This window comes from Papio anubis, chromosome 6, assembly GCF_008728515.1.
Source record: "Papio anubis isolate 15944 chromosome 6, Panubis1.0, whole genome shotgun sequence".
In the NCBI taxonomy this organism is placed as follows: Eukaryota; Metazoa; Chordata; class Mammalia; order Primates; family Cercopithecidae; genus Papio; species Papio anubis.
Genome location: NC_044981.1, coordinates 96048872 through 96064244, shown reverse-complemented (window position 1 = coordinate 96064244; position 15373 = coordinate 96048872). Strand labels below are relative to the sequence as shown.

The window sequence follows — 15373 nt, the reverse complement described above, 5'->3', positions numbered from 1 at the left end:
AATTAGCTAAGTTTATTTACCAGTGCTTTGTTATAAAACAAGTGGTGTTTTCTCTCTCTCTCTCTCTCAAGAATATTTACCAGAGCCAGTGTTTTATTTTTTATTATTACTGGATTTTTATTGTTGATGTTTGTAGATGATTTTGCCAGAAGGAATCCAAAGAGAAAATAACAAGCTTTATGAAGAAGTAAGGATTCCCTACAGCGAACCAATGCCACTCAGCTTTGAGGAAAAGCCAGTTTATATCCAAGACTTAGATGAGGTGAGATGAGCCTTTTACAGAGTTGATAGTTTTGAGGCTTGGTATGTGGTATGAATGAATTTATACTGGAAAAATTGTTTTAAAACATTATTAGTTGGCAAATATAGTACAGACATACATAGTTGGTTACTAGACAATTATAGTAGGAGAGTTTAAATTTAAAAAAATATACACTATATCATACATTAAACAAATGTGTGTATATTTTTGTGCATATATTTCTGTGTTTCATGTTTTTTTTTTCAGCTAAGATTTTGGTTTAACTTATGTACACTGATTTAAATAAGATGTTAAAGGATTTATTTATTGTATTGATTATATCAAATGATCAACCTATAGTAAAATAGAATACATGGGGGGGCGCAAATTCTAAGTAGCTTTAAGAATTTATTTTTTCGGAATTTTTAAATTTTGAATTATGTTTGACCTGTGGAAAACTGGCATGAATATTACTATCTTTATATCCTTCGCTTGGATTCACCATTTGTTAAAATTTTGTCACATTTGCTCTATTTCAAAATATAATATTTTAGTCTAGGTTAACGTATTCATATTATTGAAAGTTAATCTTTTCCGTATCAAAATTTAGTTGCTGTGGTTTTTCATATATGTTCTTATAGAATCATTCGGAAATAACAAAAAATAAAAGCAAGCAAAAACAGCAGCATAAAGCATCATAAAGAATACTCACAGCCAACCAAAATGAACTTCATTCTGTGTATAGGTGTCCATATGTATTTTCTTTTACAAAATGGAATGACATCATACCTACTGTTTTGTGTGTGTATATATAGTTATATGTGTCTTTCTGTATCAGTAAACATATTTCTTCAGTATCAATTTATCACTACATACTATTCCATTTTATGCCTTTATTCTAAAGTAACTTATTATTGTTATAGTTTTAAGTTGTTTTTTACAATAAGTTTTTATAGTAGAATAAAATTCTAGTTATATCTTGTATATCAGAAGTACTCGTAGAACTTTTTAATAATCCAAGTGCCTTGCTACTATTTAAGTCTAATCTCTTCAAAGAGGTCCAGGTAACAATATTTTGGGAATGATTTTTTGAAGCTCTATGGGTGATTCTAAAATACAGCCAGGACTGACAGCCAATAAAATTAAATAATTATAATACAATTGTTATAAACCTTATCAATCATTATAAGCAGTATCATCAAGATTTATTAAGTTTTATGTATTAAATATTTAATATAAATTTTTTTTTTTGAGAAGGAGTTTCACTCTTGTTGCCCAGGCTGGAATATAATGGTACGATCTCGGCTCACTGCAACCTCTGCCTCCTGGGTTCAGGCAATTCTCCTGCCTCAGCTGCCTGAGTAGCTGGGTACAGGTGTGCACCACCACACCCAGCTAATTTTTGTATTTTTGGTGGAGATGGGGTTTTGCCATCTTGGCCAGGCTGGTCTTGAACTCCTGACCTCAAGTGATCAGCCCACCTCCACCTCCCGAAGTGCTGAGATTACAGGCGTGAGCCACCGCACCTGGTCTAAATCTTTAAATTTTTAAAAAAGCATCATTGACATTTATTTAAATTAATAATGAATGAAGCAGGCTTTTTAACTTTTCTATCATAATTATTTCTAAATAAGTATTTTGTTCATTTTTATTTGGATTATTGGAGTAAAAGAGTTTTTCTGAGTAGGTTAATTCCCTCTGCCACTGTAGTGTCCATATCTTATGTAATCTAATATATTCATAGACTCTGTGGATTAGGATGTGGAGATTTTTGGTGGGCATCATTATTCTGCCTACCACACGTGTTGTAGATGACCACAGTTTTTTTTTTTTTAACTATTCACCTATTGAAGGACATTTATTTTACTGATAGTTTTTGGTGATTACAAACTGTATTCGTCTGCCATAAAAAAGACCACAGACCAGGTGACTTAAAGAGCAGAAACCGATTTTCTCACAGCTCTGGAGGCTAAAAGTCACAGATCAGGTGGTTGCTAGCAAATTTTGTTTCTGGTGAGGATTTCTTCTTGACTTGAAGGTAGTTACCTTCTGCCTTCTTCTTGTGTTCGCACATAGCCTCTTTTCTGTGTGTGTATGAAGAGAGACCTCTGGTGTTTCTTCCTCTTTTTTCAGGGTCCCCAGCCCTATCAGGTTAGGACCCCACCCTCATGATTTCATTTAACCGTAATTACCTCCCTAAAAGTCCTGTCTTTAAAACAGTCACATTGAGGGGTGAGGATTTCAGCATACAAATTTTGAAGGGCATAGTTCTTTCCATAACACAGATAAAGCAGTTATAAACCTGGTATGCAGGTTTTTGTGTGAATATAAGTTTTCATTCTGTTTAGTAAATGTCCAGGAATGCATTTCCTGGGTCATATTGAAACTGCATGCTTAGGTTTTTAAGGTACTACCAAACTGTTTTCTAGAGTGACTGTATCATTTAACATAGCCGTGAGCAATTTGATGATATAATCCAGTTTCTCCACATACTAACCAGCATTTGGTGTTGTCACTGTTTTTTATTTTTATTGTAGCCACTTATATTTGTATTTTTATATATTGTTTATATTTTTATTTTAGCCATCTGATTGTAGTGATTTCTCATTGTGGTTTTAATTTATACTTTTCTAATGGCTAATAATAATTGGGGAGTAATACATTTAAGTGAAATTTGTCATTATAAGTAAGTAAACCATTTGCTGTCATATCACTGTAGATATTGATCCTGCCAGACATCATAAGCTTGAGTAGTAATACAGACCCCAGGAGAAAAAACAGACATTAACAGAATGTCATATAGTTTAGTAGATGTTTCTTTTGTCTTGGATCTTTTTTTTAACCAGGTAGGATCTTTTATGTGTCAGAGAAAGTGCTATTGAAGATGAAGGTCTGTCATTTTTCACTGAGATCATAATTGCATGCTATTCCTAACTGTCCTAAGAAGCTTTTATGTCCTTTTACTGACTGTCACATTGGATAAGTTTAATAACTTCTGTAATTTGATCAAAAACTTAAGGATAATTTTAAAATTTTAGAATTACATGCAAAAATACCATTAATGTCATTAAATGGGTTTTGTACTTTCTTGGAAAGGGAACAATGTAAAAAATGTAGATGCGTCTCTTGATTCGTCAAGAGTCACTCAGTTGGAACTTTTAGAAATCTAAGTCAAACCAAGCAAAGGTGACAGTTTATGCCTTTTCTACCTGGATTGTCCAGAAGTAAAACTGCCTGTGTGCCCAGCTTGGACATATAGGCTCAGATGATGTCATCAGATTTTTTTCTCCTCTTTATTTCTTTTTCTTTCTTTATCTCCATTTCCTTTTTTTTCTTTTTCCTCCCCTCTTTTCCTCCTTTCTCTTACCCACCCCCTTTGGTGTTTCTCTTATGATTTTTCATCCCCTGATTCCCAGATAGGCTTTCTCCATATAACCAGGGAAAAATGTATGGCAGCAGCAGCAAACATAACTGTTTCTCCATACTATAGTCCCAGAAGCAATGGGGATTTTTTTCTAACCAGTTTTGCCAGGAAAACAAAAAAACCTCCTAGGATGAACTCTGATTTTCCTGACTTAGGTCACCAGTTCATTTCTGAACCAATTCCTTTCCCTGTGATGTGATGTGAGTGAGGTTCTTACTGACACACGGCTGCTCACTTGTGTATCCTCATTATCAGCTCCCCATGAGCCACCAGGAGTCAAAGGGGAGTTTCCCAAAGGAAAGGAGGGTGCTGATATTACCCTTAAAAGTAGGATGAGAAAGATGCTAAGAAGACAGAGCTATGTCTTTGATATTTTTGGTGAGAAACTCAGGTTTACTTCTTTGTTGGTGTTAAATATGTTGATTTCTGTCTATTTCTACAGTTGGGACTTCGATTTTTTAAGAGTCAGTAGAGTGTTGTTCAGCAAAAATGGACTACTGACCCAAAGATAATACTTGGTTTAGAAAAGTAATATAAAAGATGCGTATAATATTTCATTTTAAAATTTAAGAAAATTGAGTCCTATAAAATCTGATTGTAAAGAATTTAAGATTTAAGTTTTCTATGAGCCTAGCTTCTTGAATCCTGTGCTTATAGGCGAAGTTCTGGGAAAATAAAGAATAGAGTATTATCTCTGATCTTAAGTTACTCACTGTAGTGTATCTGTTCCATTTCCATGGACATAAGTGGTACAGTTGGGTTATGTTGTACAAAGTTCTATGGCAGCCGAAAAGGCAGACTAAAGAGATCAAGGAAGAAGCTTTCATGAAGGATAATGTTGAAGGCATACACTTTTGCCAGATAGACAAAGCAGGTAGAGGTGTATGCCAAACAAAGGTTGTTGCATGAAATTGCTGTTACCTTTGGACATCAAGCCCTTCAGTCTTATTAGCATGTAGGCCATATGTGGAGAGCGCCAGGAAATGAGTCTGGAAGAAGACAATTGCCTGCACATGAAGGGCTTTGAAAGACCATACTAAAAAGTTTAGACTCAATATTGTGGGAAATAGGAGAGTAAATGATCAGGTGTTTTCACTTAAAGGAATTGCTCTGGCTGCAACACAAAGTTGAAGGTTAAGAGTAGAACTGCTGCAATAATTCAAGGAAGAAAAGCTACAAGCCTAAATTAAGAAAGGGGCAGCCTATATATACAGAGGACAACTGAGAGAAATTTAGCTGCTAGTGTATGTAAGACCTGATGACTGATTAAATAGGAGGGGATAAGGCAGAGAGAAGAGTTTAGAATGAGATATAGGTTTTTTGTTTTGAGCAGTGTTGGTGAGTGATAGTGCCATTTACTAAGGTGAGGAATAGGAAATAGGAAAAACTTTTGTGCATGTTCAGCATACAATGTTGGTTAGGAGCAAGACCCCTGAATCTAGGCTGAGTTTCAGTCTTCACTATCCCACATTCTGTCTGCCAGACTTTAGGCAAGTTGCTTACCTTTCTGCAACCCATGATTCAAATTGCCAGGTGAGGCTAGGCTTGTATCAAGGAAATTTAGTATTTGCCAAATTAAATTAGAAATTTAATTTTTGCTCCATTTAATTTGTGCCACATTTGTGTTTCCTTCCTCTTGAAATTTATGAAATCATCTTTGCTATGATGTCTGTAAATTTAAAAAAATGGTAAATTCAATTTTTAGTTTCAAACTTCATAATTTGTTAATATTTACTGATACGATCTCTTAAAAAGGCTGTGATTTCAAGGCCATGGTTCTGATGAAATTGATGGCATGTGTGACAGTATAGTAAACAGCCTTGTGGGATGCTTTAGAAAAAGGCTTTTTAATTTGGGGAATGCCTGGGTTTTAGTGACATTTCATTATCTTCAAAGTGATCTCATGAAAAGGATCCATACTCTGAAGTATTTTTCTGGATGCTTCTATGACTTTCTTGCCTTCGTGATTTGATTGAATCAAAGTATGTTGATATAACAAAAAGACATGGGGAGCCAAATAGTCCAGGTTTGTCCATTTGTTTGCTCAATGATGTTATTCAGAACCCAGCTTGTTGATGTCTTTCTACTTTCCTATCCTCATTTTTTTGGCTTTTCCTCAAATTAACTCTCATCATGACTGTTATTCCAGGGTCACTGTGCAAAAAAAGTCCAGTAAGAAATAAGGACCGCATTTTCTTGTGTCTATTTTAAGAGTGAGGAAGTATTTTCCAGGACTCAAGGGAAACAAGTTTGACATGTTTGGCTTGGTGAAACACATGATTTTGTGAAAGAGGCCAGATTTTTCTGAATAAAAACATGGATTTTCATTAGAGAAAACAAAATGAAACAGTGATTGTGTGTGGACAACTAACACTGTCTATTATAGGATGTGTCAGAACAAGGTTACTGGGATCATTGTAGGCTATGGCTGTTAATGAAGACTTCTTGTAGAACATGAGACTTCTGTTGTTTCTTGATTGCTTAGTCTGTGGGCATCGATCTTCATCTGAAACAGTGATATCAACTAAACAATTGTTTCCTTAATAGAGCTGTTTTGGGGTATACAGAGAAAATAATAATTCTTGACTTCATGTTGCAAATTTTGTATGGAACTGTCATGAAATGTTGGGGATTATGTCTTATCTGTGACATTTTTTATAGAGAATCTTCAAAATTAAGTTTTGTATAAAAACCTGGTGACTGTCAAGAAGGCCATGATTTTATGTGTTAGAGTATTATTTAGAGTGCAACTATGGAAACTGTAAGGAAAAGCTTTTAAAATTCTCAGTTTATTCTTGAAAGTAATTGGGGATTTTTGATACATTCGGTGTGGTACGTGCTTTTAATAATTATTATTTTCTGTTTGGGATATCAATAGATGCTTAGTATGTTTAAAAATGATATATTGGATAATCTTCCTTATAAAATTATAAATAAGATTTTTATCAATTTTTGACTTTCAGCAATTATTTAAATTATTAAAAAAATAATGTTTACTTGTTATGAAAATGCTTTATCATTCAAAACTATGAAATGCTCAAGTCTCATTTGAGGGGAAATACTGTCTGTCTATGCTTTCTAAGTAAGAATTCATTTTGTCTGTATGCCCAAAACCTTTTCAGGATTGCAGTACTGTATAGTCTACTGGGAACACTTGCAAACAGATAACTAGAAAAGGGCACCAGCTGCTTCAAAAATACCTGCTAAACTACAGAAAAAGTTATAACTAACATCTGCCTCTAGGAGTAATGAAAGAAATTGTTTTCTTTACAACCTACGCTTTATTGATTTTATAGCAGGAGATTAGAATGGAGATTAAAAACTTAAGAACATTGAACTGTCCCAGAATGATAATTTTAGAACTTGAATGAATTCAGAAATCTGAAAATTAAAGAATTTAAGTTATATTGTGGAAATTTCAAATCGTTTTAGAACTGGATTTAGTCCATGTCTTTCAATATGTCAGTGAGTTGTGGTTTCACAGACCTACAACAATACACAGAAATATTTGATACTTACAGGTTGCTATTTATAGATTTTCTTCTTGTTATTTGGTTTGAAAGTACATATATATTGGTTATTGGTCATCAGTAATAATTTCTGAGCTCATGATTGATGCAAAGCATTGTGGTAGGAGTTACGGTGGATACACAGAGGTTTAGAACTATGATCCTGGCTTTAAGGAGCTTGCTATCCAGTTAGGTAGGACTGATGGGAGTTTACCCCATCACCATTTGCACATTTTGTGACACAAATCAAGTTAAATTATGCCTCTGAGTTTCAGTTTTCTTTTCAGACTATTTATTTTGATGATTACATGAGTTAGCACAGAGAAAATGTATAGCTTTTTTTGTGATATACTTCAGGTGATCAGTAAATTCTCAGCACAAGAAATGCCTATATAAACTGTCCCTTCAGTTAATTTCTCACATTGATAGCTGAGTTTTGTTGTTTAATCTGGGAACCCTTCATATAAACATCATATAAACCCTGGCATGTCACATCCACCTTGACAGCAAGAGGTTTAGAGAGGACATGTTTAAATTTGATCCAGTGGTGCAAATATCAAAGTGGTTAACTAAACATAGGTTGCCTCATACAATTTTGGTAAATTTTAAATGTACCAGGGAATCAGTATGTAAAGGGATCTCAATGAATTATTAAGCAATTGGTACAATATCATGTTTTGTTACATAGCTTTCATGATTTCTTCCCCTAAATGTTTTGCTTGTCCCTTCAAATCTTTACATATTACACAAGAAGTTCAAGCAAAATATTTTTCTTATAGGGACCCCTTCTAAACTTGTATATTTTTAACAGAAATTTTTCTGAGTAAAATATACATTGTCCTTTCCAGAGTAGATTATATTAAATTATTAAACATAGATGAATCAGAAAACCTATTCACTGTGTTGTGCATGGGTGGGACATTTGATAATAATTCTCAGTTTTGCTTATACTTAATAGTCACCTGGGAACTGTTAAGAAATATACAAATTATTATTTCCCATCCCCTGGCGAATGAATGAAAATCTCAAGTGTTGACCAACAGCCCCTACCCTGAGCATGAGGAACCTGTTTTTAAAAGCACTGGCCACAAGTATACGTATGTAACAAACCTGCACATTATGCACATGTACCCTAGAACTTAAAGTATAATAATAATAAAAAATAAATAAATAAACAAAAAAAAATAAAATAAAATAAAAGCACTGGCCTCAGTACATCCTTTGAGCTCATCTCCAGTTGTCTGTGACTAAGTCCTTTCCCTACTCTTTTGAGTTGTGGGTTCAGTGTATTTGGAAAGCTTATACTTTGAACTTCAGATCTCATGTAGAGAAACATAAGAGTCAATGGGATTTATAAGTTACTTCCCTAAATTTAAAGATAAGGTGACCAATCATATATATAAATGGCCTCCCCACCAAATTCTTTTCTCTGCCTGCCCTCCTGTCCTCCCTGCCTTCCTTCCTCCTGTCCTTTCCTCCCCTCATTTTGTTGTGTTGCTTTATTTTTTGTTTTGTTTTTGATGTCTTTTTTGAAAGCCAGGTGTATTAAAATATCATTTGACTACTATAAAATATACTCTTTTGGGGGTATAGTGTAGTAGATTTTGTAAATATCAACACCATCAAAAACAACATTTTCATCATGTCAAAAACTTTTCTACTGCCTCTTTTACCTCTTTCCCACTACTCCCAGTTCCTGCAGACCACTGGTCTGTTTATTTTCCCTATGGTTTTGACTTTTCCAAAATATCATATAAGTATCATACAATTCCTTGTGTAATGCTTATGTATACATCATATAAGTTACTTGTATAATATCATGTAAGCGTCATGAATATTTTGAATCTGGTTTCTGTCACTTAATGTAATATATTAGAGATTCATCTATATTGCTGTATGTTTCAGTACTTGTTTTTTTTTTTCAAGGCTGAAATGTATTACATTTTGTGTCTGTACTTCAATTTGTTCATTCTCCATTTGAAGTACTTTTAGCTTGTTTGCAACTTTTGCTGATTATGACTTAAACTGCTATAACTGTTCGTGTGCAGTTATTTGTTTGAACATGTATTTTTGTTTTCCCAGGCTAAATGGGAATGGAATTGCTAAATTGTACAGTAAATATGTATTTGTCTTTGTAAGAAACTGGCAAACTGTTTTCCAAAATGAATGGAGCATTTTGTATTTCCAACAGCAATGTATGAGTATTCCAGTCACCCTATATTTTTGTCAGCACATAATATCGTCAGTTTAAAAATTTTTAAACATTTTACTTAGTTGTGTAGTAGTACCTCATTTTGGTTTTTGTTTGTGTTTCCCTAATGACCTATAATGTTTAGCAGCTTTTTGTGTCTTGTCACTCTTCTCTGGTGAGATTTCTGCTTACATAATTTGTCAAGTTTTTAATTGGATGATTTGTTTTCCTGTTACTGAGGTTTGAGAGTTCTTTGGGTATTCTGAATACAGTCCATTTTCAGATATGTGTTGGTAATATTTTCTCCCATTTTATGACTTGTTTTTTCATAAAATGTCTTCAGTGGAGCAAATGTATTAGTACCCTTGAAGTTCATTCTATAAACGAAAAAAAACTCGATTATGCTTTTTGGTCATATGTAAGCGATTTTTCCCTCATGCGAGGTTATTAAGATTTTCTTCGTAATTTTCTTCTGTAAGTTTTAAAGTTGTAGCTCTTACATTTAGATATATAATCCATTTTTAATTAGTTTTTATGTATGATGAAAGGTAAGGGTCAAGGTTTTTGTTTGTTTTTGCATACAGCTGACCAGTTTTTCAGGCACCATTTATCGAAAAGATTTCTTTCTACAGTGATTTGTTTTTGCACGTTTGTTAAACGTTTGTTAAAAATCAGTTGACCATATACATACATGTGAGCTTATTTTTGATTTCCTGCGTGTCTCTTCTTTGCCATGCTGTCTGGATTACTGAAGCTTTATAGGAAGTCTTGAAAAAAGGTGTTAGTATTTGCTTAGTTTGTTTCTTCGATTTTCCATATGAATTGTGTTGTTTTCTACAAAATTTTCTGCTGAGATTTTACTGATATTCCATTGAATCTATAGATTATTTGATGAGGATTTAAATCTTAATATCAAACCTTCCAAACCATGAAGATTATATACTTCTTCATTTATTTAAGTATTCTTTGATTTTTTTCATGATTAATTTATAATTTTTAGCATATGTTTTACAACTATTTGTTAAATTTATACCTATGTATTTCATGTTTATGTTTTCTGGTATTATTTTAAAACTCTTTCAGATTCAACCTCTAATTGTTCATTAAGTATAGAGAAATACAAGGGGGCGTCAGTTGCTTGTCAGAAGGCAGATCCTACAAGATGGAGTCATATATAACATAAAATAATCATGGGAGTGACAGCCTCTGCCATATTCTTCTATTGGTTAGAAACAAGTCACAGATCCCACCACGCTTGAGGGGAAAGAACTAAACTCGGGCATGAACACCAGGAGGCAGGCATCTGGGATTATTTGGGCTAACCTTAGGGTCTGTCCGCCAGTTAAAATCTTACTTTGCACATTTACATTTCCAGACCATCTAAAACTGATATTTCAATATGATATAAGACAAAGATTTAAATTCATTTTTAAAATATAGATAATCAGTTACTCTAGCACCATTTTGACCCATTTTTAAGACTCAATTTCATCCCTGTTAGAAATCAAGTGTGTATAAGTATGCCTCTGGTATATCATTTTAAGTGTGGTTTCAAAGTTTTGTAGCCTAAAATTATTTAATTGGTATTACAAACAGTCTTGGCTGAGATTGTATGATCTAACTTCTGATAAACAGCTGCACCTCTAATCATGGCAATAAAACTGAAGCTAAAGAGTCTCTGTTAAATTCTGTTGAATCCCACAATGAAAATGTCATTTTTAGTTTCTTGGCTGATATTTATGGTAATAATTGGTTTCAGCTCTGACTTGAACCTTTAAATTACTTTTACTAGTTTGCTCAAAATCTTTGCAAAGGATAAAATATTTGGGCACTTGTATGGTCAAGTCCACAAAATATTACAGATGTTGAATCAAGGGTAATTATTTAATTTAAATTTGTTATAGTTCATATGACTTTAAACTTTTGAAACTGATTAAATAATGCAAGAATGTCATTTTAAATGTATATCTCCTTAAACAAGGGAATTTCATTATTAGAATCCTCAATGGAAATTTTTGGACATTATTTCCACCAGCATTATATCTAACAATTTAATATGATAACATACCAAGAGCATGTGTATGAATGTGACTATTGGCATAGCACCCTAAAGAAGGTGTTTCAGAGTGACATCTGACATGTTGAGTTATTGTTAAGAGTGTGCTGGTGAAAACCGGATGTACAATCTGAATGGTTTGTCAGTAGAACTTTTTATGATTGTGCAGTCCAAGTTCTGTTTCTCTTTTAAAATCCCCCATTGAGAATTTTGTGTTTTTTCTTCAGTTTTCCTAAACATTCAACTTTTGCTCAAATCATACCTCTCCTGGGAATTAGGAGGGCATCCTACCCTCCCAAGAAGAGAGTATACCTCTCTGACTCTAATTATATCTGAAATTCTTGTTAAACATGGTATTGCTATTGTTTGTTTTTTCTCTCATGTGTTTTGTCTTCAAGGCCAGTAATAACTTCCTATTTATCATTTTACCATCAGGCTGTGAAGTATATTTAGAAGGTCCATCTGTATTTAGCTGACATTTGTTTTTGTTATGCTTCTTAGATAGACTTTTCTGTATGAGAAGTTTTAGGAATTGACACTTACAGGCATATTGAGTGTTGTCATATTTTAAACAGTGTAAATGGGCTGGGCATGGTGGCTCACACCTGTAATCCTAGCACTTTGGGAGGCCAAGGCAGGAGGATCACTTGCACCCAGGACAAGACCAGCCTGGGCAACGTAGTGAAATCCCATTTCTAAAAATATTTTTTTTAATTAAAAAAATTAGCCATGCATGGTGCTTCATGCCTGTAGTCCTAGGTACTCAGGAGGCTCATGTGGGAGGATCACTGGAGTCCAGGAGTTTGAGATTGCAGTTAGCTGATGATCATGCTACTGCATTCCAGCCTGGGCAGCAGAATGAGATCCTGTCTTTAAATTAATAAATGATTAAATGGGTGAATGGGTGGTATACATGCATTCATTTAAGTAGCATAAAAATATATGAATAATGCATTGCAATTTCTAATTAATTTGGGTGGGCTTTCTTACTGCTTTCTTCATATGTAATACAATTTGGCTGAGTTTCATTTTAGAAAATAAGTAACTTGATTTTCACAAAATCTAACAATCTCTCTTCTTTCAAAGATTTAATATTAGGTTACTCTTTTGAGGTGCTTTGTTACTAAAACTTAATTTCCTCTACCCAGATCATCTGATTGAAAATGCATTTTCATCATAAAACATTAAAATATATGAGTCTTCAGTGAAAACAAGTGTCCATGTACTGTCTTTCATATCTCTTAATAAAATTTAGTAATTTTTCAGTGCACTTTCAAGAGGGGGTACAAATTAGAAATTTGGTGTTTGTAAAGATGTAGAACTCTATATTACAGAATGAAAAAGAGGGTTAGTTAGTTATTTTGTATTACTACAAAAGCATTAGGTATTTCTATTTATAAAGAAATATTGTTGTGTTAATACATTGAGTCAATACAGAATAGGCCTTTTTCCTTTTGTTTGTTTTATGTAAACAGAAAAGATTTTTGTAGGGCTAGTGATAAAATTTTTCTCTTACCAAAAAATAATATCTAAAATGTAACATCTATGTTTATAATATAAAATAGAAAGTGAAAATGTCTTTACAGCCCCAACTTTAGTAGAATACTTTGATATATATCTTTCCAGAATGTTTTTGTATTAATAAAATATATTTAATTAGTTACTATTTTGTGGCATACTTTTTTTCTCTTTTAGACACATTTTTGTATAAGCAAATATATCTTCATTCTGTTTATCTACAGTGATTCATGGAGAATGTGTCATGAATTACTTGCTCCAATACCCTATTTATAGATATTCAGCTTGTGTCTGTTTTTTTTTCTTATTGTAAATGATGTTAAAGCAAGCATCTTTGTGCTTTTTTATGTATCTGATATTAAGAGTTCAGTTATTTTACTTGGATACTTTTTTGACTTGGAGTTAGGTTAAATGATGTATGCACATTTGTAATATGAATTGTATATAAGCAATATATATGAGGGTGTAAACATTACCAAGATCAATTTTTTAAAAAATCTTCAACACTCGGATGAATGAAATAGTATCTTACTCTATTTTGCATTTATTTGATTATTAGTAAAATCATTATTTTCATTGACTGTATTTTCATATTTAGTTTTATAAATTATGTTACTTGGTTAAAAATCAGTTTTAGGAATCAAAAAATTAACCTTAAAAATAAAAGTGTAAAGTTATGAAATTAATAAGTTTTACAAGCCTTTAACTTGGACTTTTATTTATTTATTTATTTATTTTATTTATTTATTTTTCTTTTTTTTTTTTTTTTTGAGACAGAGCCTTGCTGCAATGCGTAAACTGGAAATACAGTGGCCTGGAATGCAGTGGCGGATCTCCAGCTCCTGCGCCTCCTGGGTTTGCATTTCTCAGCCTCCCGGTAGCTGGACTACAGGCGCCGCCACCTTGCTTTACGTAGTTTTTTTTGTACTTTTTAGTAGAGACGGGGTTTCACCGTGTTAGCCAGGATGGTCTCGATCTCCTGACCTCGTGATCCGCCCGTCTCGGCCTCTCAAAGTGCTGGGATTACAGGCTTGAGCCACCGCGCCTGGCCTAACGTGGACTTTTAATTTAGACTTTGGTGTCAGATACCTGAGTTTCAATCTTTGCTCTGCAGTTTACTAGCTATTTATCCTGGTTAAGTTCTTTAAACTCACCATGCCCTACTTCCCCCCTCTTTAAAAGAAGGATGATAAAAAGACCTACCTCATAAATTTTCTTTGGATGCTAAGTGATATCATGCACTTAAAACATTTAAAACAAAACCTTATATGTAGTACGTGCTCAGTAAAAATGGTTGCTAAATAGATTAGTGAACAATTTACTTGCCAACTTAAGGAATATATTATCTTGTGTGTTTACCTTTAATTCAAGAGCATTAGAGATCACATTGTAGTTTTTGTGTTCAGTTAGTCTACTGACTTGTCACAAATTATGTAGTTTAGGATTGGTGTATTTAGTGAAGTAGTATGTCAGATCTTTCCTGCTTCCTTAAACGTTACAATGTGGGGGTATGTGGAAGCAAAGTTATAGTTAGAGCTTATGAAATGGGTTTCTGGTAGTCTAGTGATGAATCTAGAGATGTGCAATGTGAGCTCATCTGCTACAACGTGAGCTCTTGAGGTCAGGCCATGTCCTCAAAGCCTGATACTTGGTAGGCAGCCTTTAGTGCATGATGAAGGAGTAGGAGGATACATTTTAGATAGCAGCAACATGTGATTTAGGCTTGCATTTAATAACAGATCTGGTCCTCTGGTGAAGTCATTGAGGCTTAGATGAGACCACAGGTCTGATGTCACAAATATTGGAGGTAGAAAGAACACTTGCTGTTTTCTTCTGTAACTAAACTTTTAATTGGGAAGTCCTTTGAGGAACTAGCCATGTTAAGACCAAAAAAGAGAAGACTGGGAAGAACACTGAGTAGGGGACATATGGTGTAGAATAATTTGAAGGGGCATGAAAGAGTAATTTAACTCACTATTTTGTTTCTAAAGGGTAGAATTCAAGGAATAATGAGAAAAACTTAATATGAAATATTTATACATGAGAGCTCATTTAGGCTTTTCCACTAAATCGGACATGTTTTTATCTTTTCCGTTTCTTAAAACATGTCAGTCATATTTTTTTTTGGCATAGGTGTTATCATATGGTTTCAAAAACTAGCAACCTTTACATAGCGAAAAGCCTTTTGCTTATGTCTTTGATCTTCCCAGGTCCCTACCTTCTTTCATTAATAAGCAGTGTATTTAATTTTATGCATTCTTTCAGAATTTCTGCAAGCAAATATACATTATTATTTCCTTCCGTCCTCAAATTTGGACAATAAAATAGCGTATTATAATACTATTCTGCAACTTGCTTTTTCTTGGCCATAAAAAGATCTTTTCATCTCAGAAAATAGAAAACTTCCTTATTCTGTTTTATGGAGGCATAGAAT

At 33.5% G+C, this 15373-nt stretch overlaps 1 protein-coding gene across 8 annotated transcripts in view; it reads left to right on the top strand.

Annotated features, from left to right (window-relative positions):
• ASCC3 (activating signal cointegrator 1 complex subunit 3) overlaps positions 1 to 15373 on the top strand; it is a 384990-nt gene that overhangs the window by 93454 nt on the left and 276163 nt on the right. For all 8 annotated transcript variants that reach the window (XM_003897951.5, XM_017958157.2, XM_017958154.3 and 5 more), the window contains one exon: positions 137 to 262. In XM_003897951.5, the coding sequence (XP_003898000.3) occupies positions 137 to 262 (126 nt within the window). The remainder of the gene's footprint in view (positions 1 to 136; positions 263 to 15373) is intronic.